Genomic DNA, 27,524 nt, shown 5'->3' with positions numbered 1-27,524 from the left:
GGTACATTGATTCAAAAATTGTTGCCTTGTGATGCAACATTTCACCCAATTGAAGACTACAAACAATAAACAAACCAAGAATGTTAGCAGTATATAGATAATAATAATGATGTGACCTTGCCAATCAAAGTTATACATCTCTAGTTTAGGAGAAGCTGTTTATAAAAGTACGAAAGTGGGCAATGTGAAGTAAACTATTATACAAGTGCCTGAGCTAAATGAATAAACATGATTTAATGTAGATTAACTGAATTACTGTTTTTATTCCTTGGACAAGCAGCCTTTATTTTGCTTGGAAAATCTTGCTATTGAGGCTGTATAGGGATAGAAACAAAATCAACCCAGTATCCTATGGGAGTGAAATTGTGTACTTTGTGGCAGGAAGGAAAAATGTTTTTCTCTTCTAATTTAAACACTACTATAGGATAGCCTTTCCCAATCTTTTTACCCTGGAGAAACTCCTGAAATAATTTTCAGGTCTCAGGGCACTCCTACATAAATAGCAAAAAATATGGAAACTTCATAATACAATTCACTTCTAACCATGTTGTGTTTACAACACAAGCACAGAGGCAGGCCTGCAGCTGGTTTAGGGCACATAAAAATCCTCACTATTGCAAGCTCCAGCACTGTGAAGTACATAAAGTTAAAAAAAAAAGTCTGTTTTCTTTTTAAGTCATGATTTTTCACTAAACCCCTAGCAACTTCTCATAGAACTCTGGTTGAGAATGGTTGTTCTAAGAATTAATCAATGCTTCCCAACAACACAATTTTTTATAAATGTAACATATGATATATAAAATAATGAAATCATCTTAAGCTGCTGAGGAACACCACATTCATAAAACTCCAGCAGTTTTGGAACCTGTCAATACCATGACAGATGGGCTTCCTTTAAATCTGTGGGATCTCAAAATGGTATAAACATTCATTCTGGGGAAAAATTAAATGGTAGAATCACATACATTTGTATCAGCTTTGGATCTTTGATGACCTTTTATAAGTTCAGAACTTCTATACTAAAGAATGAATAGCTGGAAGAGAAAAATCCATACGGAGCCTAGAAAGAAGCCTTTGAGACTACAGTAATCCTCAAGGTACAAATGGATGTTTAATGACTGTTCAAAGTTACATATGCACCCCAAACTGTACTTATGAGAAGGGTCTGAAATTGCAACCAGCAAGAGGCCTCTGTAGTCATGTGACCTGGAGTCAGTCACTTCTGAACCCATGGCCACATTCAGTCCTTTGACTGTCCTTTGTCACCTGCAGTTTCTGAGATTGGCACATTTTTCCCCAGGTGTATATGACCAGTCAAGAGGGACTTTGCAGCTGGACTGGTTTTATTTTTTTTCTCCTTTGCTTTAAGGACCGGAGTATTGTAGTTGTCTTTGTAAGTAATTTATTTATTGTTTATTATTATTATAGTACTGTGATTGTTTATAAGTACTTGAAAAACTGTTGTGCTTGTTTGCAATTACTTTGTAAACTACCATGCTGCTTTGAAATGCTTTGCAAAGTGAAGTTTTTTTTTCATTACAGTGTTTGTTTGCATTTGTATTTGAATTGGTTGCAGAAATACTATCCAATCTCTACAGAAAGCAGATATAGCATCCTACTATGTGGGGTTTTTTGCATATAATTTGAGTTTGCTTGCAGAAAGTTCCTTTGGATTCTACTGCACTGTGTTTGCTTCCGTTTGAGGATTAGTGTGTGCTACTGTAGTTTGCCTGTAGAACAGCTGATGGGCAAGTGGAAGCAGTTCCCTCTAGAGCAGGGGTCCTTAACTTTTCTGGGTTGGTGGCCCAGTGGGAAAGGGAGGGGCAGGCACCTTTATGAGCGCATGCACACACACTCACACAAATGTGGCTGCGTGCGTGTGCGTGTGAAGGGGGCCATGTGTATGTGTGCTCTGCAAATGGGGCTGCTAGCACCAGTGCATGGCTTGTGGCTCGGCTAGCGCCAGCTTGTGACTCAACTAGCACTGGCGTGCTGCTTGGCTAGCGCCAGCGCAGGGGAGGTGAGCATGCTCCTGCACACATGTGCACACTGGCCAGCCACTCATGCTGTCCAATGGCCAAGAATCCACGGTCCGGTAGTGGGCCGTGGCCCATAGGTTGGGAACCTCTCCTCTAGAGGCTCCACTGAAAGCCCTACAAATTAACCCCCACACAGACACCAATTTAAATCTGTGCAGCAGTTCAGCAGTGGAACGCCATCTCTCCTTGATAGAATAGCTGATGGGTGGACAAGCATGGTTCTGTCCAGAGGCTCCACCCAGGGAACCCTGCAAATTCTTCAAGCTCTCAGTTCATTTAATGATGGCCGAGATCATTTAATGAATGGAAGCAAATACCAAGCCCGATTTTCATTCATTTAATGTCCTGGTTGATTCGTCTAATGGACATAATTTAAAAAAAGGTCTTAAAAATGAGTCTTGTTGATTTTACAACACTTTTGACTTATGACCCTAATGGGTAGGCTCCACCCTTGAGGACATATCATGAAAACACTTTACTAGCAAGCTATAGATGAATGTATTGTGTCCTGTTCCCTCTGTCTGTAAGCAGTGGAAGAGAAAGAACAAGAGCATAGCTCCAATAATGGTATCCTCTTCTGTCATTCCTTCATCCCACAGTTGTTTCCTAGCACACCTTTTTGTGCATATATGGTGCTTGGTGGTGGTGACTGCCCAGTCAGAAACTATGGATGTGTTGGGTGGGTACTATGGTGTGAAACGTAGACTATATTAAAAGAAGAAACAGTGCACCAAATAAAAATACAGTAGCAACACACACACACACACACACACACACACACACACACAGAGAGAGAGAGAGAGAGAGAGAGAGAGAGAGAGAGAGAGAGAGAGAGAGAGAGAGAGAGAGGGAGGGAGGGAGAGAGAGAGAGAGAGAGAGAGAGAGAGAGATTTTATAGAAGCCACCTATGAATTTTTTCTCATTCTGAACTAACAGTTGAGTGAGATTTCTGAGCCCTGTAATTTTCCACTCTGTATTGTTTAATATGTCACAGGATCAAACCATAAATAATGATTCAGGAACTAAAAAAGAAACATCTTGATCAAAATTTTGTTTTTTTTTTTCCTAAAAGAAAATACACAGTTAACATTTAACCTTATATTTTCATGTGGATTAATATGTCATCCTGACTGGTTTTGCTGTTATTCAATTTACATGTAAAATTGAATCAAGACAATTTTTGTTCAGTTTTTCAGCGGTGTATTTCTGCAGTATATCCAGTTACACTTGGCAACATCTTGAACCGGAACGACTTTTAAAAACTGAAGATAGTATCAAACTGAAATCTCTTCTTATTTAAAAAGAGGTGATTAAGTTCACATTCAAATTGTGACACATTTTTTTTACTGTGGGAAAGAAAACATGCTACTTGATGCACATATATCAAGTATGAGATCAAAAGATTACAGGGCAGAGTTTCAAAACTGTTTCTCATCAACATGAGGACAGTTCTGAACGGTTCAACAATCTCTGAACATATTTCTTACACAGTAAACTTTTTATGTATTGTATAGTTCTTTAAATAAAAAGAAATCTTGAAGAGTCCAATATGTGCAAAATCTTTTATGAACCCTCATAACTGAACAGGCTTTTGCACCAGTCAGCTTTCGCAACAGATATTCTATCCACACACTCTTCAGATGTGGTATGTGTCTCACCCTAAATGCATATAAGCTTTTACAGCCACACTCACAGTTGCTTATAACTTGATCACCCCTAACATATATATGGTTACACATGCAAATGTACCTATTTTCTGTATCATTGATATCAAATTAATTTTAGGCATATCTTTATTTTTTTGCCAGCTAGTAATTCTTTCATACATTTCAACTACCTGAATTAACATCCTAACTTTCATTCTTTCCAATCATGTTCATGGGGATTTGATATGATTCATGTATGGACTCATATGAGTAGTTGTTTATCTTAGAAAAAATGGATTTGGATTGAAAATCTAATGTAACTGCAGAAGAACTGTTTGCATTCAAAGCTTTGTGGCTGGTCTTTCTTCCCCCATCTGTATTTTAAAGGAAGAGCTATCAACCTCATTATGTTTCCCAAAGCCAACAATTTCACTCTATCTTGAATTGAACAATTCTTTACTTCCAATATTATTTATTTATTTGGCATATGGCATATTGTGCATGGACTAGCAATATATCTTTTTATTTAGTTTCATTTCTATGCCACCCATCTCACTGATACAGTGACTATGGGTGGCATACAATGTAATAAAAAATAAAAAAAAATTACTAAAAAGCAATTTAAAATTAGAAAAATTGAATATCTCAAAAACTGACCCAGATGTTTTCCAGAAATTGCGGTTCAGGTCATATAAGAGATAATCTTTATTGTCATTTTTTACTGCAGGCACACTGGCACACATTAAAAATGAAATTCTGTTACTTGCTCTCTAAGTATTCACATAAATAACACACATATAAACATGCTATATACAACATATGTATATACCTATACCCTTACATATAAATACATATAAATATTAATCACTGTCCATCTTGAATACATAGCAGAAAGAGGAAGCTTGAGAGTTCACAAGGTTGATACTGTATAGAACAAAACTGTAACTGAATCTGAATGTTCTGCTTCGAATGCCACGAAGCCTCCTCCCAGAAGGTAACAAGGAAAACAGGTCATGAAGAGGATGTGTATGTCCCAGGCAATCTTGCGGACCCTGCTCAAGCAACGTTTATGTGCTGTGTCCTGGATAAAAGGAACTGCCAATAATCTTTTCTGCCATCCTCACCACTCTCTGCACCGCCTTCCTGTCTGAAGCAGTGATGCTTCCAATCCAGATAGTAATGCAATATGACAGGATGCTCTTGATCATCCCACTGTAGAAAGTGGTAAGGATAAAGGAAAAAAGATGTGGTTTTCTCATGTGACGCAGAAAATCCAGGCGCTGCTGTGCCTGCTTCACCAATGTCTCACTGTTGAGCGGCCAAGCCAGCCAACTTGTTAACTGCACACCCAGAAATTTGATGCTGGTAACCATCTTCACAGATGAATCATTAATATACAGAGGAGTGTGGCTGTGCCTGCCTTTTCTGAAATCAGCAATGATCTCTTTGGTTTTTCCAGAGTTTAAAACTAGGCTGTTTTTCTTATACCAATTCATCAAACTCTCAAACTCCTTGCGGTAAGCACCCTCATTGTCATCTTGAATAAGGCCCACTATTGTTGTATCGTCCACATACTTCACCATATAGTTGGTGGCAAACCTAGCACAACAGTCATGGGTCAACAGGGTGAACAGAAGCAAACTTAGGATGCAGCCCTGAGTAGAACAAAACAATCAGAATTGCTATTCATTGATAAAATATCAATATAATGGACAACCAGAATTTGTTTATTTTTGTTCACTGAAAACCTGACACCACATTAGAAATGAGATAGAACAGTGGTGGCGAACCTATGGAACGCGTGCCAGAGGCGGCACTCAGAGCCCTCTTTGTAGGCACACATGCTATGCCCCAGAGATGGCAGACATCCCTCTTCAACCAGCCGCCCGAGGTCCCACATGGCTGGATGCATCCTGCCATGGCTGGTTTCCCTCCGCCCCCGTCCCGTCTCTCCTGGCCTCGCATGTTCTCCTTTTCCCAGGCACGACCCACTGCATCACCTCCTCAGCTGTCAGCCGTCCAGCTCAGAGGTGGCTTCTCTGAACTGCTGGCGGCGGGCTGCGGAGCCTCAGAGTGTGCCGGTCAAGGAGCCAGCAGGCTGTGGCTGCTGATGGACACCTTCGGCCCCCATGTGCTCGCTGGCCTCTGTGTGCGGGGGCCGATGGTGTCAGGCAGCAGCTGCCCCAGCCCCTGCCTCACCTTGCCACACAGCAATGGCATCCCTGCCCTGCCTCATCTCACCTCACCTCACAGAACGAGCCTCGGGCCACTGCCCCCCCTTGCCAGAGACCCCCCTGGATCTCCCCCATCCCTGCCCAGCCCCCACAGGCATCCCTCCCCACAAGCAACGTTCAGGTGACCATGCCCTCTTTGGCCACACCCACCCAGTCTGCCATGACCACCACAGCCACACCCACCCAGTGGGCCATGTCCCACCTGACACCCAGCAATAAATAAGTGGGTTTTGAGTTGCAATTTGGGTACTCGGTCTCTAAAAGGTTCGCCATCACTGAGATAGAAGGTTGCCTGCACAAATGTGAAACAAATTTGACAAAGGAACAATATCATTAGATAACATACTACTAGTTTTAATTCTTTATTGGGATATTGAAATACACTTTCTAATTGAAATTAATTTAATTTTAATTTAATTTATTAATATTTCTATACCGCCCTTCTCCCGAAGGACTCAGGGCGGTGTTAGTTAATATTAAATTAGTTAACATTAAATAGCTTTTCTCCTGTTTGATTAAGTCAGTGATTTCTATGTAAGACCCAAAGATAAGTGATATACCTATTTCAGTATTTTAAGTGAAATTAAGATTTGATATTTTTTAAATAAAAATAAATACAGTATTACCAGGCGACATATGATCACGGTTGTTGTACTTCAAGTTGGAAAATATTTTTGTGGATAAAAGTAAAATTCCAGATGTTTTTTAAACATTGTTCTTTATCGGTCCTTTGGGAATGAAAGGAAGTTAATGTACTAGACCAAAATATTCAGTACAAAATATTCTTAACTGTTTCAGTATTTTTTATTTCAATACTATATAATATACTATTCGAAGGAGAACATTTATAGCATTATAAGTATTTAAACTAATATGAATCACAAACAAATATTTTTATCAAACTTTAACCAATACCATTTCTCCCAAATAAAATTGCCTGAAACTGTTTACATAGACATTTATGATATGCAATATCATAAATATAATTTATGATAAATACACATAGTCCTTGACTTACGACCACAATTGAGCCCAAAATTTCTGTTGCTAAGCAAGACATTTAAATGAATTTTGCCCCATTTGACAAACTTTCTTGCCACAATTGTTAAGTTGCAGTTAAGTCAGTAATACTGTTGTTAAGTGAATCTGGCCTTCCCATTGACTTTGCTTATCAGAAGGTTGCAAAAGGTTGACGCCAGGACACTGCAACCGTCATAAATATGAACCAGTTATCCAAACATCTGAATTTTGATCATGGGAATGGTGCAATGATCATAAGTGTGAAAAACGATCATAAGTCACTTTTTTAGTACCGTTGTAACTTTGAATAGTCACTAGCTGAACTGTTGTAGGACTATGTGAAAATCACACCAGGAAAAAGAGATAAATTCTAACAATACCTCTTAATGATCCACAAAGACTCTGTAGAATAAAAATATACATTCTCTTTGTAAATATATTGAAGAAATAGATCAAGGAAAGCATATCGTGAAAGGGCTGGTTGAAAAAACTGGTTTCAGAAATATAGACAATCTGTTGCTTTCCAGATTTTATCTTAGTATAAACTGGATTACATTGTCATGGTCAGTGATCATGATAACCATGATGACCAAGCTGTAGTTCAGGGTCAATCATAGTTGGGGAGAATCCCCTGAGCCACCAAAAGACTATATATGGTCCACCTTTATTTTAGATGTAATGCCATTTTAAGAATATAATTTTTTTTAAAAAAAAGATTGTATACTTGAGCATATTTTGATATTGCAACAACAGCAGTTTGAATCTCCCTCTTGGTTTTATACATACATAAATATATCTACTTGCATTGTTCATTAAATTATTTTATTCAAACATCAGTTAGTTTTAAAATACCAATAATTTTGATGTCATAAAATATGTGGCAGTTGTTGCTTTTCAAAATCTCTGTGAGCTATTATTAAAGTGACATGATAGCAGTGTTCCAATATCTCAGGGGCTGCCACAAACAACAGGGGGTCAAGCTCTTCTCCAAAGCACCTGAAGGCAGGACAAGAAGCAACGGATGGAAACTTGTGTGAATGCTCCAACTCTGGAAGTTTTCAAGAGACTGGACAATCATTTCATTTCATTTCATTTATTATATTTGTATACCGCCCTTCTCCCGAAGGACTCAGGGCGGTGAACAGGGCACATAAAAAATACAGAATACAAAAATTAAAAAGAGAATTAAATAAGAGCCCGAACTAAAAACAGTAGAATAATATAAAAATCCCCAATAAAAACCCCAGCACATCCCCCATCAGGCCAGGCCGGCTTGTTCAAATAGGTAGGTCTTCAGACTGCGTCGGAAGGAGCGAAGGTCAGGTGCCATCCGGAGCTCAACCAGCAGCTGATTCCATAAAGCCGGGGCGCCCACAGAGAAGGCCCTCCCCCTGGGGGCCACCAGACGACATTCTCTGACCGGTGGCACCCTGAGGAGGCCCTCTCTGTGGGAACGCACAGGGCGGAGGGAAGTTGACGCCGGCAGCAGGTGGTCCCCGAGGTACTCCGGACCCATGCCATGTAGGGCCTTGAAAACCATTACCAAAATCTGAAATGGTATAGGGTTTCCTGCCTGAGCAGGGGGCTGGACTAGAAGGTCCTTTCCAACTCTATTATTGTTATTGTTAAAGTGAATGTGGTGTATATTAAAATGAGTTATTTTTCTCTTCATCCTTGAATTCAATAGAATTCAGAGCTAGCATATGTTTTCGATGCTTTTGGATAGAAATATAAATCCAATGTTCACGTAGTTCTTTTTATTTTAAAAAAAATCATGTTTTTTTAACATACCAGTTTGAGATTTCCTAGTGGTCTTCCACCCAAATACAAATCAGGTCCAATCTTTTTAAATATCCAAAGACATATATAAAAGGGATACTCTTTTGCCATATGTAACATTTATTCTTGGTTGTGTCAGCAAGACCATATTTTCTGTTCTTCTGATCCCAGAAAATGAGAATCTACATCGCTTAACCATGAGCCAACAGTGTGCAGCAGCAGCCAAAAAAGCCAATACAGTCCTGAGTTGTATAAACAGAGGCACAGAATCAAGATCACCTGAGGTATTATTACCGCTTTATAAAACCCTAGTAAGACCACACCTGGAATACTGCAGCCAATTTTGGTCACCATATCACAAAAAAGATGTTGAGTTTGGGGAAAAAACAGAGAAGAGCAACTAAGATAAAGGCCTGGAGACTAAAACATGTGAAGAATGGTTGCAGGACTTGGGTTTGGCTAGTCTAAGGAAAAGAAGAAATAGGGGAGACGTGATAGCAGTATTCCAGTATGTGAGGGGCTGCCACAAAGAAGAGGGGATCACGTTATTCATCAAAGGACCAGAGGGCAGGACAAGAAACAATGGTTGGAAACTGATCAAAGAGAGAAGCAACCTAGAATTAAGGAGAAACTTCCTGACAGCAAGGACAATTAACCAGTGGAACAGCTTGCCTCCAGAAATTGTGGACGCTCCATCACTGGAGATTTTTAAGAAGATGCTAGACAGTCACTTGTCTGAAATGGTATAGGACAGGTTCTCCTGCTTGAGCAGGGGGCTGGACTAGAAGACCACCAAAGTCCCTTCCAGCTCTGCTCTATTCTATTCTATTCTATTCTATTCTATTCTATTCTATTCTATTCTATTCTATTCTATTCTATTCTATTCTATTCTATTCTATTCTATTCCATTCCATTCCATTCCATTCCATTCCATTCTTGTAAACATGAGGCATTTTCACTGGGGCATCTCCCTTCTTTTTCATCCAAATTAAGTGCAAGGCTTATATGATCTAGTTCTGTGTATTTAATACTCTAGACTTTGTGTTTGGCTTTTAACTATATTTTAAATAGTGCAAAGTCATTTTTACTATAGCGGAGTCATGAACCCACTTTACCAGGTGCTAAATGGCAAGTGAGCCTTAGAAATCTGCATGAATTGCCAGTGTTGAGTGTAATGAAAAAATTTCCTGCATTGTAACACACTGGGGGATGGATTGTTTTATGAGTTGTTCGGTGAGTGAGATGGGTGGTTGCTAAATTTCATATATAAATAAATACACAAATTGATCCAAGTGATCCTTATATCTTTACAATAGAAGCTGTCCCACCCATTATACATTTCTTTGGAAGGATGGTAGAAATGGTTTACTTTTCCTAAGACTAACAAATTATCTGGAGCCAGCCATAATTTTATCCCAGATCCAATGTGGTGAAATGATACTACTGAAAGAGGAACATGCTGGGATTTTGTGTGTGTATGTGTGTGTGTGTGAGAGAGAGAGAGATGCTGACGTCTTTCTTTCACAAAATGTGGTTAAGATTGAAGAAATCTGGAACCAGTTTAATTACAATGAAAATTAGTCTGTTCCCTCTCTTATAATTTCTATTCTTCTGATACATATATTTACTCTGAAGCCACATAATTGTATTGTTCCTATTGTTCCTGGGCTTCCAGTTGTGGTAAAGTATCCTGTCTGTTACTGGCCTACCATAAGCTCTGCTGATGCTTAAAGTATTATTTTATGAACTTTGAACAGTTTCCCTGTGAATCATTTTCTATCTTGCTGTGCTTACTATATTTATGAATTTAGAAAACCTTATAACTTATGAAGGACTCCAAGATCACACTGCTGTTGCAATTCTTTGCACACTTCAATCTCCACAAGAGTATTGGAGGACTATCTTGAAGAGATTTCAGTGGAAACAGCTTCCATTAATGGAAGTGGCCCTTTGGTATCATGTCTTTTTTTCTGTCTTCCGAAATTTCTTAAACATTAAGTAGTACCTGAAATGTTAAAGACAAATACTCCTAAAAATAACAGAAAGCTCCCATATATACAAAGGATTCTTAGAACTTTTTGTAGAAGCCATTCATGTGATAAATAAGACAAGATATGTTAGTGAATTAAAATGTCACTACTCCACATATGCACCCATATAAATCTCCTCACTAAGGATTCTGTATGAATATTATGGTATTCAGCTAATTTTGTGGGGAAAAATGAATAAGGAAGAAGGCTGTATTGCCATATTTTACTGACATCTACTAACATACAGGAATCACATGTTAGAAAAGAATACTTATAGCTCAGGGTTGAATGATGGGCTCCTTGATACTCTCTGAGCTTGATTGTTTTCTTGCGGATGTTTCTCTTGCACTCCCTTCTAACACTGATGATGTTATCTAGTTGGATAAAGAAATGTCTGCAAGAAAATAACCAAACTCAGAGAGCACCAGGAATCCCACAAATTACACATTGTTCCTCTGAATTTAAATTAAGAGAATTATACTTTTTAGTTTTCTTTACATTTTTAACTTGTTTTTTGCTTTGTTCTTTTAACATTTTATTTGTTGATCCTGATTTTAGTTGACCAAAACAGTTTTTTTCCTTTGCTCAATAATGCTGCCTATTCTATCCTTAAATAGGTTAACACACACACACACACACACACACACACACACACACACGTATGTGTGTGTGTGTGTGTGTGTGTGTGTGTGTGTGTATTATATATATATATATATATTATTGGGACTTATATGCCGCCCTATCACCCGAAGGACTCAGGGCAGCTAACAACAATAAAATACAACGATACAAAAGTTAAAAAGGATTAAATTAACAGCCCCAATAGAATAAATTAAAATTATATATATATATATATATATATATATATATATATATATATATATATATATATATATATATATATATATATATATATATATATATATATATATATATATATATATATATATATATATATATATATATATATATATATAGAGAGAGAGAGAGAGAGAGAGAGAGAGAGAGAGAGAGAGAGAGAGAGAGAGAGAGAGAGAGAGAGAGAGAGAGATCCAGGGACGCGGTGGCTCAGTGGGTTAGGACGCTGAGCTTGTCAATCAGATGGTTGGCAATTTGGCGGGTCGAATCCCGAGTGCCGCGTAACAGAGTGAGCGCCTGTTACTCGTCCCAGCTTCTGCCAACCTAGCAGTTCGAAAGCATGTAAAAATGCAAGTAGAAAAATAGAAACCACTACGGTGGGAAGGTAACAGTGCTCCATGCACCTTTGGCGTCTAGTCATGCCGGCCACATGACCACGGAGATGTCCTCAGACAAGCGCTGGCTTTTCGGCTTTGAAACGGAGATGAGCACCGGCCCCTAGAGTTGAAAATGACTAGCACGCATGTGCGGGGGAACCTTTACCGATAGATGATAGATAGATAGATAGATAGATAGATAGATAGATAGATAGATAGATAGATAGATAGATAGATAGATAGATAGATAGATAGATAGATAGATAGACAGATAGTATTCTGTGTAGATATCCCCATTGATTTTTTTTTCCTACAAAACCACTTCTGTTTGTGCCAATTTTTCTCCATGTTCATCAACTAATTTCCTGGAACCTTATTTTTTGGTTACTCATTCTTCACTCTAATTGGACTCTGCCTTTCCTTTATTAATATACTGTAAATAGCAGCAAAATTAATAACATTAACTTTAGTGAAAAAATCTCAAATTCATTTAAGTCATGGAGAAAAATTCTCTATGTTCACCAACAAATTTCTGGGAGCCTCATTGCTCAACTACTCATTTCCCCCCTTAACTGGACTCTGCCTTTCTTTATTTAATATAAATAGCAACCAAATTAACAACAATAATTTTAATGAATGAATCTAAGATTCCTTTAAGTCAGGGGTTTCAAACTGCCGACCCGAGGGCCAGACGCATCATCCGGAAGCCACGCCAACCCCATTGCTGGCAATGGCAAAACCGTCCAATATGTTGCGCAACGTCACATGATGTCGCGAGTTTGACATCTCTGCAAGTCATAGAGAAAAACAAACAGACATCTAAATGATTGTACCTTACAATAGATACTCTTGAAGCCAACCAGAGACTTGTCAACTTACACATAATCCTAACTGGTGACCATTGTTAAGAAATGTATGACTAAATAATACAAAAAAGTTCAATAAGATCTTATTTAAATATATCTGAAACAGGAAAAAGGCCAGAAAGTGGGCCTTTAGAAGAGAAAAGAATGAAAAGGGGCATTAAAGAAGTTATGAATTCTTTGCACCTGCCTTCACTACAGAAGATATAAAACATATTTATGGAAGGTATCGCAGCAAGGAAACAAATAGAGATGAAGAAATATATTTGTCTTTGTGTGTGCATGTGTGTGTGCGTGTGTGTTTTATATATATATAAAATACATTTTGAAAGAGTCCCTGTGGCACGCACCCATATATTTTTAACTCAGAAGTAAAATTGCTGACCTCTTAGTAAAAACTAGTAATTTATTGTGCTGATCAGATGAATGATGATCATCTTTGCAATATAAACTGATATAAACTGTCTTTGCTTTAGCCCCAAATTCTTGTGCTGGTTTCTCTAAGCTAATTTGATAAAATGGCCCATGGCTGTAGGTCCACGCATCATTACATTGCTCTTAATTCCCTACAGAATGGAAGAGAAATCTAGCACAATTCTTAGGTTTATTGTACTATATTTTTAGTAGCATGTTGTTAGTGTTAGCATTGGTTTTAATTCACCTTTAGGTTTTACTGCCTAGATAGAACAGTACTTCAACATATAATATAGTTTGAGAAAACAATTGAAAGAAAATGCTTCACTGAGGTATATAATCCTATGCTGTTTGAGGTTCAAGAATTATATTATAGCATTGTGTCCATATGTTTAAACAATGTTATGAAAATGATATATTTTACATTTCAAAATGAGTATGTTTTCTGAAATCGTAAGGCATTGTTTGTGCAGCAGAGGGTAATAGTATTTCAGCTTGCTATGAATCATGTCTTGATTGTATTTCATCAATGAACAAGGCGGTCTTTAATTCTTACTAATTTAAGCAGGACAGGTGGACTTGTAATTTTACAGGCACTAGTTTAAGCTTGCAAACAGTGTTCCTTTGTTCATGTGAAATAAACGGAAAACATATGGATGGAGGTACTCCTGAAAACAAACTGAACTGTGCAATTTTCTGTCTGGATGCAGATGATTCACATATATGGAGAAAAAAAGAAAGAAGGTCAATAGTTTTGATGTCAAAGTAAAGTGTTTTCTCCTTGCCTTCAGTCATAAGTGCTTTCAAAATGAATGCACTCTACTTGATTGCATCTCTTATTTCTCCTGGTCTGAAACCTAGATATTTTAAATGGGGGTAGGAGGAGTTGGAAATGATTTGTATAGGCTTGTAAAATAGCAGAAAGGAAACAATCTTATCAGAGTCATCTTTGGAAGAAAAAGGAAGTGGATTGCATTCCTGAGAACTGACTCAGTTCTAAGTCTCATATTGTTTTCTTACAACACCTTTAGTGTTAGTTTGGCTTTTCAAAAGATATCTGTTTGCATAAAGCCAGATTCTAACAAAAAATGAGGTTCTGAAATAATTACTGAAACCTTTTAAAGATGATGTGATTGTATTTTCTTACATGTGATATTCAAAAGTGCAGTGACATTCATCCACAGTTAGATACTTCAAACAAATTTTAACCAAATAGTGCCTTCAAATCCATCATTTCTTTAATAAGAAGAAAAATTCTACCAGCGTTGTAAAGGTTCTCCAGTGCATATTTCTGGTTTTTTTTCTGGCAAAATGGTTTTATTATTTATAATAATTTATAAATTTATAAAAAAATACTGACATCCCCTAAATTCTGCTGAAGATGTTACCTAGCCTGAGAATGAAACGTTCGGAATCCAACCCAAAAGCTCAGAGAACAAATCTTCCCCCTCATCCTACACCCGAGCTACAAATATTTGCCACTATTGCAGATATTGCCCTATGGAATCAACTGCCAATGGAACTCCGGACTGCCCCCGACCTTCGTTCATTTCGCCAGGACCTAAAAACCTGGCTCTTTGAGCTATCTGGCCTGGACTGAGGGGTTTAATATTTTTAAATTGTGATTTAATTTTTGCGGCTAGACTTAATTTAATTTATTTTAATTTTATATTGGATTGTTTTTAAATTTTGCCTTGTAAACCGCCCTGAGTCCTTTGGGAATAGGGCGGTATATAAACCGAATAAATAAATAAATAAATAAATAAATAAATATATATATATATATATATAAATTTATAATTATGTCAGATTATGCTCAAAATGAGGACCCAGATTGTTGGGGGCAATTAAGCTGACTTTGTAATAATGCCGCTTGGGGTGTGTGTGAAAGCCTTAATAAGCAGGCATATACATAGAATGAAGGCTACTGCTAAGCTTGTAAGCCACCCTGAGTCTTCGGAGAAGGGCGGGATATAAATGGAATTAAAATAAAAAAATAAAAAATAAAATGCAGGAAAAAAGTGTCTGAAAGTACATGTATGAATGTTTTATATCCTATATTCTGAGTAGTTAGCAGCCACCAAGTATGTATTGAATCGGTATTGGCCCATTATAAAATGTGTTAATTGTACAGAAATGATGCTAGATTTGTAGACTTTATTTCATATGCTTATCTTTGAGATGAACCGCATTAAGTGAAAATATTGACAGGTATATAACTGTGTGTAAAAAATAATTAGTAAACTCTAAATCTACTGAACTTTATTTACCCCACAGCTCTTTCCTGAAGCAAAGCTGTATATGTGTATTTTAGATTGCACCCCAGTTGGTTGTTTGCATCTGGTTGTTTATCTTAAAGTTCTATACTGGCCTATTTGGCTGAATGTTACATTTTTTTTATAATCCCTTAAAACCAAAAATATTTCTGTTTAGTGACTAAATTAGTTTTAACCCTTAATTTATGAATGAGAAAAAGAAGAGATGGATAGATAGACTTTGACTGACAACCAGTCAGTTAGTGACTCCTCAACATTATCTTGGACCCAAAAAAGGTACTTAACCTGGATTCAGAAAGTTCCAATGGCTGCCCTCTCCCCCATCCTCCCTGTAGTCATATGGTTGCATTTTGGGTGTTTGGCACCTGGCCTGCACTAACAGCGGTTTGTTGCGTCCTGCAGTCACATGACCATGATTTATGATTTTTTTTTTGCTGGAAACCTCCAGCTACTTATGAATTCTGGGTTCACTTAACAACTGCAATTTTTGTTTAATGGTGTGGATTCATTTAATGACCATGGTAATTCTCTTAATAACTGCCAGAAAAGAATGTCCTAAAATTGAATCAGTCATATAATGACCTGCTTAATAACGGACGTGTCTTACAACCCTAATTCCAGCTCAATTACAGTCGTAAGTCAAAGACTACCTACAGATTATTCAATAAGGCTCACATCTGTTCTATTACAGATTGTTATTGGAAAGGCTGAGAAAGTCCTGGCCCTGCCTGACTTTAGTTTTGAGGCTTACTTATCTCTATGAGGCAGGGATATCTGCTTAGGGAGGGACAACACAAAAAATCCAACTGCACAGTTGAAGCCTTACACATTTTTATGTGTGACATAGCGTGTGATGCATATTAAAAGACCGGGCTTTGGTGATAGTTGCCATTTTGGCTTTTCTGATTCTTCCTGTGGACACCACTGCTATAGGCTATTAAGTTCATCTATGACTAGCACTGGGTTTCAAAGCCAAGGAAAAAGCACTCAACACACTGTATTCCCTTCATTGCCACTAAAAAGGCTGAATCTATTTCTTTTTCTAGCCTGTAAAAGTGCTGAAGGTGGTGGTAGAGATTCTGCATTAATATTTTCCATGTGCTGTATAGTAAATAATATTTCAGTCTATTTTAGGTAAAATTGCTGACTAGGTTAATTGCAGTTCAGCTGCGACATCCCTGTTTTTTTAATTTACATTCTTTCTTCAGCTGACTTTCATTTAAAAACCTTCAAGGTTTAAGACTTAAACCATCACTTTTTCCAGCATCAAAACTTACAGACATTTCAGTTCCGCTGTTTTTCCTCCTCTCTCTTGCTGATTCAGTAGCTCCATTTGTCGGTACATGTGAAACAGAAAATTGTGGTATAGAGTTTGTGCAATCAAATTTGAAACATCTTTGCTTTGATTCTAATCTGTAATGCAGACGCTCAAACCCTTGGCTTCCAGATGTATTAAATGTCAATACTCATAATTCCTAGGACATGAGAATTAAAGTCCAGCAAGTTAAGAAACATGTTTCTAAATATGAAGCTAGTAGTATTTGCACTGCAAATAACGCATAGCAACCCTATTAGTTACAGTAAATGGGCGTTATTTGAAGTGTCCATTAGGCTTCTCACATTTTTAGAGTGTCATTGTAGGCATTCATCACTTATCCCCACTTAGAGCTGTTGTGATCTAATTAGTTATTTTTCTATAACTAATAATAGGCTGAAATGAATCTTAGCCTGTTTTCAGTTGTGAAGAGACAAGCGGAACTTGGGGACTCAGCTTTATTAGCCACACCCAGTTATTTTGACTGCTATGAAAGTTTTATTTCTATGGGCAGTTTCATTTTACTGTTTATAAAATTGAATATAAGTTGAATATGGTTAGAAGATTACTAGTTGCAACCATAAGCTTTTCGATGTTCTTCTTTGACCTGTATGAGATTACTAAGGTTGCAAACTTTCCAATATCATCACCCCTATGAATTATGTTGATTACATTTGGCACCTGACTATTATGATATTAACTTTTGCTGCACTGGTTTTTTCTGAACTGTTTGTTTGTTGTAGTCTACAAGTTGCAAACATTTTATGCATCTGGAAATTTTAAAAAGTATTTAAAACTCTGGGCTATGCAATTAGCTCATTAACTATGTTCCAAACATAATTTACACTATATAAATTGCATGGGGAAAAAAGACGTAAGCAAGGAAAAATGTTTTGGATGACAAGAAGAAACCAAAATGGATGTATATTTGCTTCCAGCAAGCTAGCTTTGGCATGTACCATGGGTGACTGCTTATGTGAGGCTTGGCAAAAACCGATTCCAGACATGGCAATGTTTCTAAAATCTGAGGAACATCTTAGCTTTCTACAGTCTCTGGAAAAATAATGAATTTTCGAATGATATAACATTTTGGCCTAGTTAAACATACTTTCCAGTTCCTCAACTACACCAAGAATAAATATGGTATCTGTAACATGCTATTTTTTAACCCATCTTAAGAGCAGAAGGAATCTGTTGCTTTCCCTTTAATTGCTACTTTGTTGCAATTGCCCAAGCTGATTGAATTTCCTTACTTCAGAAAAAAAATGTTGATTTTTAAAAATATTTTGATACTCAAGTTAGGCAACATATTTTAAGCACTATTGGAATATTCCTGGTTCTGTTTTTTAAATTGAGCTCAAAATACTCACCAATTTAACCTGACTCTAAATTAAGTGAAAGTATTCATCCAGGACACTGTAATTATAAATGACATTATGCATGTAATATATAATTATTCTACATGAGAGGCCTGTATGCCTTGGTGCACACAATAATTCAGTCAGAAAATAATAGTCTAATCAAGGAACCATCAAGGTAGAAATTACACTCCCACCAAAACTAGCAGGGCAAGCTACTGCCTATAAACAGGCAGTACTGATGATATTATTTAGTTCAGTAATGAAATGTGTGCAAGCAAACAACTAAGCTCAGAGAACACCAGAATTCCACACTTCATGTAGAGATGCGTACCCCTTTCATAATAACAAAAATAGTAAACTTCAGAGCATGTCTTGAGGACTAGAAGTGTTGGTTTTCTTTAAAGGGGTTATTTTGTGAGATGATTCCAGCTATTTGATGAATCCACCAGTCTATGGCCTTTTTTTGTGAGAGTGCCTACTCTAAGCTTTTAAAATTCCAGATGTGTCCACCAACCAAAACATATCCTATTAATTTTATTAGAGTGTTAACTGGAATGTGTCATGGAGAAGATCTATCTATGTGGTCATCAAGAGTCAATTATCTGAAGGTACATAATCAAGTCAATCAATAACTGGAAAGTGAGTGCTTATAAGTACAGGTAGATTATCCCTTTTGAAATAGCAATAAAATCTTATCTGTATGTCTACAACCAGCTCCCCTAGCCAGTATGATCAGAAGTCAAGTGACAAAGTCATCGGCCTGTTTCAATTATTGTGAAATGAATCATTGTTCCAATATTGCTAATAAAAATAAATAAAAAATCTTAATACGTACTTTGACATAATCATGATAGGGCTGTCAATGCAATAAAAGTTGTTACTTAAGAGGTTAAATTTCATCAGCTTTATTGTACATACTAATTAACTGCATGTCTTATAAAAGTTGCAATTTTTGTAGTATCCAATTTATATTTGTATAGAATATACCATTTCTTTTTTATTTTAATAGAATAAGTATCCAGATATTGTTGTACTTCCTGAAGGATTACATGGAGATTACATGCTCTTAAGAAGCACTCAACTTTCCAAGTAAGGCAACTTAATTGATTCATATTGATTTGTGGGGGCAGATATCTATAGAAGCTGTGTTCCAAAAGTGTTTTTTTTCTTCTTCTTTTTTAAGAGGCAACTGGACTTTCTTGTTTTTCTTTGAAGATGTTTCGCTTCTCATCCAAGAAGCTTCTTCAGCTCTGACTGGATGGTGGGGAATGGAAGGATTTATATTCCTTGCAGAGAACTTGTTATTTGCATTCCTTTAGAGCAGGGGTGTCAAACTCAATTTCATTGAGGGCCGCATCAGCATTGTGGTTGCCCTCAGGGGGCTGGGTGGGTATGGCTAGGGTGGGCGTGGCCTACTGGGTGGGCGTGGCTAGAGTGCGTGTGGCCTACTGGGTGGGCGTGGCCAGCTCTACATCATTTGCATCAAGGGTGCCTATGGGGGCCTGGGCAGAAGTGGGACAGATCTGAGGGTCTCTGGCAGAAGGAGGGTCTCTGGGCCAGGGCCAAGGCAGTGGGGGCCGTTCCATCACTGTTTCCAGGATGGCTTCGCGGGCCACATGAAACCACTTCGCGGGCCGCATCCGGCCCCCGGGCCTTGTGTTTGACATGTCTGCTTTAGAGAGTCACTGAGGCCACTTGGAGGTTTATGTGTGTCCTCAAAGTCACCTGAGTAGTACAAATGGGTGTGGAGCCTTCTTGGAACTGCTGAAAGAACTGTGTAGTAGACTGGAGATAAATGATGACATATTCCTCCCCCTCTGTTGAGAGAGGGCTGTTCAATCTTTGACCCCTCTTTCAAACCAGTGGTCCTCTTTGCCCAAAATGTAGGCTTTGCTTTCTTCAAAAGAGTGGCTTTTGTCTTTTGAATGCAGATGGACTGCTGAATCTTGTCCCAATGGGTTTGTTCTCCTATGTTGTGCCATGCATTTATGAAGTGGTTGTTTTTTTTCTCCTATGTAGAAATCTGCACATGGCTCACTGCATTGTGCTGCATATACCACATTGCTTAGTTTGTGTCTGGATGTTTTATCCTTGGGGTAGACAAGCTTCTGCCTTAGTGTATTCTTGGATTTAAAATGTACATATATATTGCACACTTTACATGTGTGCACACTTTAAACCCTTTCTCATTCAAAGACCCTAAGGGGTTTAAAGCAATGTACTTAAGAGAAAGCAAGAATAATTGTAAACCTTGCTGAGAACCAGGTTCTCTTACAAGCCATAAAAAGCACATATCAGACCTATAGTATAGCTTAAAATATTGAAAAGCCATAACTAATGGGGGAAAGCACAATTTTCTCCCCAAAGGAAGAGAAATTCAAAATAAACCTCTCCCCAAATAAAACATTATCAATCAATTATTTTAAAAAACCAATATACTTTTTAAAAATGCTGAAAAGAAATCAACACAATTGAAAGAGAAAAGCACTGTGTATACAAAAATCTCTATACTAGCTAAAACAATAAACTTAGAACATAAAATAATAGAGTTGGAAGGGACCTTGGAGGTCTTTTAGTCCAACCCCCTGTTCGATCAGGAAAACCTGTATCATTTCATACAATTGGTTGTCCAGTCTCTTTTTGAAAGCCTTCAGTGATAGAGCACTCACAACTTCGGAAAACAAGCTACTCATTGGTTAATTGCTCTCACTGTTAGGAAATTTCTCCTTAGTTCTAGGCTGCTTTTCTCCTTGGTTGGTTTCCAACCATTATTTCTTGTCTTGCCCTTTGGTGCTTTGGAAAATAGTTTGACCCCTCATCTTTAATACAACTTGATAATATCATAGAGATCATTTGGTTTAAAATACTGTTGGGGTCTACTACTGTCCTCCCAATTTAAGACATGTAGAAGCTGCTCTTTAAATACAACTTGCAGATCCTTTTGAAAAGGTCTGAAATAGCAGTGATGATGGGCTTTATTACAGCTTCTGTAAAGAGACAATATTTCCCAAGCCTTCCCAGAAATTCTTGATTTCTCCTTTAAAGCATGAAAAAATGAAATAAGAGTAGCAGCTGTCCTTGATTTGGTATCATTCAATAGGAAAGATTATATCTTGGATTTTAAAAAAGTATTCTTTATTTATATTTATTCAATTTCTATATCATCCTGACTCAAAAAAGTGACTCTGGACAGCTTTTTGTTCCAAAATTATAAAACAATTAAAAACATTAAAATAGTAAAAACAATCACAAAAAGTTAAACATAGCAGTTTATTTTAATAAACTGAGAGAAATAATTCCAGGGCAGGAAAAGTGAATGGGTAAAGGAGCTCATGATAGTTGGAAGTTCTAAATAACTATGAAAATAAAGCAAAATAATGCAATCCAAATAAGAAAACTAGGTAGGGAAAGGATGCACAGCATAGCTTGTAGATTTTTATTTTCCCAAGTACCTATGTTGTATCTATGTGAGCATTAGGAAATACAGGATAAGACAGAGTAGCTTTCCTGCTCCTCTGGTCATATGACAAGGGGGACTTGGATGGCAACATTCTGAACCTCTGCCTCTCTCATAGGAAAAATTGGGAGAAAATATGTTTCTCCAGAGCTCCTGGCTTCATGTGGCCCATTTTTGAATTTGTTCTTCTTTTTGCTGACTTTTCTTCCTCCCCCCCCCCCCACTTCCATCCTCAAATTTGGTCCAATTCTGTTGAGTAGCCATAGGTTTTATACTGACACAGATGCAGATCCCAATCTCCTTCACACAACTTCTTTCCAGTTACCTGTTAGATACAACTTTGTTAGGAAAAAAAAAACAAGGGAAATCAGAGAAAGCCAATATGGCTGCACCAAATCTGAGGAACTGTGCATTTTCAACAGTTTTCGGGTTTTCATCCACCAAAAAACTATGCCAAGCCCAGGAATTCAAATCACTATATTTTGTACTACCGAGTTCCAAATTGCCTTTGCATGAGAAAATAAAAGTCCTTGATACAGCTAATTTTCTCCACTTTATTGGTGAGAGTATGTCCCTCTCTCTCTCTTTATGCACTTTAATTGTTGTTTTCTGACTTTTATAGATTTGAATTAATGATTGTTTGGAAGATACAGGTAGATGAAAAAGGAAACATTATACCGTTCTTGGATCTTTTGAACAAAATACCACTACAAGGTAAACTTTCGTCATAATCATCTTTCAATTTTGTTTTTATTTTGACAATCTTCTATGTTTGCATTATTGACTGCCACTCAACAGTCTCTTCTTTTGGAGAAAGAAGATACAAAAAGATAGCAAATAGTCCCAGTGGGTTGAGCGTTTTCATTCTTGTCGGCCCAGACGTGGCAATTTTCATGAGGCAGTTAAAGAGAAGTATAGCTCTGCATGTCCCAAAGGTGTTTCCCAAAAGGCAACTGGACTTTGTTTTTTCCTTGAAGATCTTTCGCTTCTCATCCACAAAGCTTCTTCAGTTCTGACTGAATGGTAGGGAGGGAAAAATTGAAGATTTTATATTCCTTGCAGTCATCTGATCATTAGCACTCTCTCTGAGATTCGTTGAGGCCACTTGGTTTATCTGATCCCTCAGGATCACCTGAACAACCTGCAAATGGTTGTGGAATCTTCTTGGAACTGTTGAAAGGACTGTGTTGTAAACAGGAGACAGGGCGTGTCAAATCCCTTGCCCTCTATTGAGAGAGGTCTGCTCAATTTTAACATGGATGGCCTCTTTGACCCCTCTTTCAAACTAGTGGTCCTCTCTGTCCAGACAGTGGACTTTGCTGTATTCAAAAGAGCCACCCTTATCTTTCTTGGATGAGAAGTGAAAACTCTTCAAGGAAAAAATAAAAAGTTCAATTGCCTTTTAAAAAAGCACATTTGGGACAACTATGACCTGGATGAGAATCTCAATAGACATAATAGCTCTGCATCCATTAAGACCTGGGTAGCAGTTAGGCTTTTTGAACATAATTTCTGAGACCAATTGCTGACAAGGAAGAAATCAGTGGTTTAAAAAAAAACAGGGCTCGACTATTTGTACTTGAAATAAGTTTTAACTCTCTATTTCATCTCCTCTTATAGGTGCTGTAGCTGACAAATTTGCATCAGATGCTCCACAAGGTTTCAGAAGTCTCTTGCATATGGTTGGGATACAGGACTCCATTGAAACTCTGATCAGTTCAATTTCTGAAGACTAATGAATGCCAGGAAAACCAGTTACGCATCTATCATTTTATTGAATATAAACATTAAGTTATTTTCCATTTAGAAACCATACCCATAAAACATGCTATCTGTACAATTATGGCACATATATATATAAATTGTCATGACAAATAAATACAGCTTTTTAAATACAAAACATCAAATCAGATACGAGAATGCATTTCATTAAAAAATTAACTTTCTGAATCAAAGTGGTTTTTCCCCTTCTGCATCAGTTCCTAAAATCTCCTCAGATCAGCCTGATAAATTCAAGTCTAAAAAAGTGGCAGTTTCAGTTCACAGCTGTATATATATATATGTAACAGTGATTCTAGAATAATGATACAGAACAGTTTGATAGTAATTAAAATTAAGCTACAGAAACATCATACAGTAGCACATCTACTTCTTCTTCCATAAATAGTGATTGAAGGCAAATCAGGTTTATCATACTCATAAAATAGAAATGAGACTTTTTAATTTACAAAGCATAAGCTGAAATTTATTAATCACATGCTTCAGGAAGAATGAGTACAGAATGGGCAAAAATAATGGCACTGATCTGCATATAACTTGCCTAAATATTCCAGTATTTTTTCCATATTTAGATTTCCTAGGATCCATTTTTCTAATGTGACCCAAACAGATAAGTAGCTATGTAAAGTTTTCACCGTTCTTTTAAAGTGCTGTAATAGTTTTTTTTTAGAAAAAGCAAAGTTTATATCAGTTTTCAAATGCAAAGCCTCAAACTGAGCATTTTAAGCAATATTTGCATCCCATGCTTTCCTAGTTATAGACAGTAAGATGTAACAATCTTAAGTTAAAAAGCTTGGTTAATGAGCACTCATTTTATACCTGCCAATGCAGCTTTAATTAAACTTAGCAGATTAGCATATCAGCCCAACCCAAAATGGTTCTATCTTAAGTTTGCCAAAACTAGAATTTCTATTCAAGATTACAAATTTTGTTTTCTGGAGGCAAGTTTTGGATTCACACATGGAATGCCACAAAAGTCTTCCATAGAACAGTGAGCAAAACAGCACTATGCAAATTTTTAGTTTATCTTGCCCCATATGCATTTTCTAGATGTATGTAGAGTTTGATCGATTGCTGATTGCATATTGCAGGTGATACTTATCCAAATGAAATGCCCATTGCTGCACAGCTTTGTGTCATATATTACTAGTTACTACTAATTTGCTTTAAGAATGGTAGCCTTTCTGGAAAATGCTTTGTATTATGTGAATATTTCAATAAAATATTTTGAACAGCTTTAGCAATATTCACAGTTACCAATAAGTTTAAAAGTTGTGTTCATTTAATTGTGCATTACTAATTTATTGGATTCAAATCACATTCCAGAAAGATGCCCTTATCTGACATTCACTGACTTGCAGCCCACAAGCTCAGGAGGACAAGATCTTAGAATTAAGGTGAATAAATATCACAAAATACAGGGTGGGTTTTTTTTAAATTAATAGATCTAGGAGCAGAACTCATGAGAGATACTCATAAATATTAACATTAAACTTAATATCATAATAGCAAATGAATTGGAATCCACACAAAATATCATTAGAGATCTTTAGGGTTACTTTCAGACAGATAAATATTTTAGTGATGATACATGGCAGTCAAAAGATAAGATTATGCCAATAAAGGCCAGGCTGTTAAAAGCGGTAGGTGTCCAAGAAGCAATTGCAGAACTCGTTCTTACATAAAGGAGCGCAGGGAGAGGAGAAAGACTCTTCTTGCCTACTGCTTAACACTTCTTGCCCACTGCCAAGCCCACCAAAATCACATCTACAGGAATTTGCATCATCTCTGGTGCAAGACACCTTTGGCTCCAATCCAGCAATTTTTCAATAGCTGAAGCAGCTTTGGTTTCAAGTTTTTCACAGCATGTAAGAATCCTGTCTACTTAAGTTAACATTTAACTTTTACCATTAGACAATCTAGAATTTCTCTTTGTTTTAAAATGACCTACAAGTAGTTACCTAGATCCCAAAATTCTGAATTCAGAGGTCTAATTACAGTCTGCATTAGAAATGACATGTAATTGCCACTGTGCAGCACAGTAGGGAAAGACTAGGCCTTCCATTGCAAAACCTAAGGCATATTTCACTATTTTCTATTTTTGTGTGCAAGATGTGGTTAAAAAAAACCCCAACAAACCCCTGCAGAGAGAGAAAGATCTCCCTTTGCTGAGAACATTTAATACCTCAATAATGTTGAGCTCAGGATAAAAAATCCAATTGCTACTGAACTTGTATGCCCTAGAAAAGCAAATGGCTGCTGCTGAAGGTCTAAAGAGAAGCTAAGCAAAAATGCAGACAGAAAAATAAAAACTATTACCAGAGAAAATTCAAGGCAATATTTTGAATTTCTCAATTGTTACCCATTGAAGCCTCAGAATGGCTTAGACAACTGAAAAGGATATTAATGAAGCATCCAAAAATTAATGAGGCATATGCAGCAAAAAAAAGCTGAAAATGGCTACTTGTAATAGTAACTGTTTACATTATATAATTTCTAAAACCTTGTTTAATAAGGGAGGTAATTTGCTTTCATTATTTTTATCATTATACAAGAAAGGGGGATTTTTCTTTATACATTGAATTTTTTTAATAGGTTTTGAACAATTCGGAGAACAACTACATAAGATCACTTTGAACATAAGAGACAATACATACGCAAGAAGCATTAAGAATCTAGAATTATTTCTAATCAAGAATTTTGGAATTTGATCAGATCACCTTATTTATTTTAAGCAAGTGTTACTCAGCAATTCACATATGGTTATAGCTGCATCTAGAATTTTAATAAGGATACTGGTTTTCTGCAATTTGAACAATCAAATTCTCTTCTACAGTCAGAATAATCATTTCATTCAACCTAAGAGTATATAGCTCTCTTACAATAAATGCATTCTTCAAGGCAATCGGGGGGGCGGGGGGGGTTTGTGTGTTTCTGAAAAGTAGATAAATTGAAAGTACAACTGAAAATAATAGAAAAACAACATAACTTAATTTTCCTCTGTGTTAAATATTTAGCCAGTTACATTTTATGGAGGACTAGTGTGCAATCTTCATTTTCTTTTAAGAGATTTGACATTACTGAGTCATCTTTGGCTTGTGTCCTTTTCAGATAACAGTTAACTATCTTCCCGTCAAGCTTATATTGATGACGAATGCTTTCATATGGCTTCAGGTCTAAATCCAGGACAGAAACTGAAAAGGTGAATCTGGATTTTGATGTTAGAACCCCCGGCCTCTGCTCAGAGCTGAAATTTAAATAAGAATAACAATTACTATTTGGTATTCCAGAGAGGGATCTGACTTTTACCGTTATCCTCATATATGAAAACTCTATCTGCATCCTAATGATGACAAGCTATAGCTGATGTTGCATTTTAAAAGTACTTGTGGTCTTAAGTAAAATATAGCTTTTCCAAAAAAAGCTATAAATTTGTTTGAAACTTTTCCTACCACTTTTTTATTTCAAACTTTCCTAAATGATTATACCATCAGTACTGCTTTGTGAATAAATTACACTGAGAGGTTAACCATAAGCTTATCTTAAAGTAGCAATTTTCACATAGCTTATTTTGTCACTGACAACCTAGGAAAAATGAAGTTATTCTGATTCTCTAATAAATTCATCTATTACATCTATTATTGAAATTATATCTTGGAATTTCTCATGTCAGAATTGACTGTTTCTAAGATTCTTTGGAAAGTAAAGACACTATCTCTGCTACTGTTATACAGGACAGGACATGTGCCAATTTTCCTTCTCATATGTGCTTCCAAAATTTAGCAGTTTGAAAACATACAATTAATAATTACACTCCCATAAAGCAACTAGGCTGCTAACACCAATTCCACAGGTACTTCCCATGTTTTGAACGTCTGGACTTTAAAATTTACAGTAGCAGCAATAATACAAGTAGATTGTAAAACCAAGCATTTCTCATCTATGCAATATAACACCACTGCTATGAGAGCTATATTGGCTACTGGTATCTTCCAAATATAAAGCGGTAAACGGCTCAAAACTAGGGGACTTCTCTTTTCCAGACAGATTTTGTCCAAATGAAGTCCCTACTTACT

The 27,524-nt window shown here is 36.9% G+C and overlaps 2 protein-coding genes across 2 annotated transcripts in view; one reads left to right on the top strand and one right to left on the bottom strand.

Moving 5' to 3' along the window:
• CENPP (centromere protein P) overlaps positions 1-23,576 on the top strand; it is a 162,647-nt gene extending 139,071 nt beyond the window's left edge. The window contains exons 7-9 of the mRNA XM_081317420.1: positions 19,222-19,301; positions 22,292-22,383; positions 23,290-23,576. Coding sequence (XP_081173546.1) covers positions 19,222-19,301; positions 22,292-22,383; positions 23,290-23,405 — 288 coding nt within the window. The 3' untranslated portion in view covers positions 23,406-23,576. The remainder of the gene's footprint in view (positions 1-19,221; positions 19,302-22,291; positions 22,384-23,289) is intronic.
• The window catches only part of IPPK (inositol-pentakisphosphate 2-kinase), a 40,803-nt gene continuing 36,703 nt past the window's right edge, over positions 23,425-27,524 (bottom strand). The window contains exon 13 of the mRNA XM_081317414.1: positions 23,425-26,695. Coding sequence (XP_081173540.1) covers positions 26,470-26,695 — 226 coding nt within the window. The 3' untranslated portion in view covers positions 23,425-26,469. The remainder of the gene's footprint in view (positions 26,696-27,524) is intronic.

The sequence above is a fragment of the Vipera berus genome (genome assembly GCF_964194415.1).
Source record: "Vipera berus genome assembly, chromosome: 2".
NCBI classification, from domain to species: domain Eukaryota; kingdom Metazoa; phylum Chordata; class Lepidosauria; order Squamata; family Viperidae; genus Vipera; species Vipera berus.
Note: the sequence above shows the minus strand (reverse complement) of the source record. Positions and strands in the feature narration are given on the sequence as shown.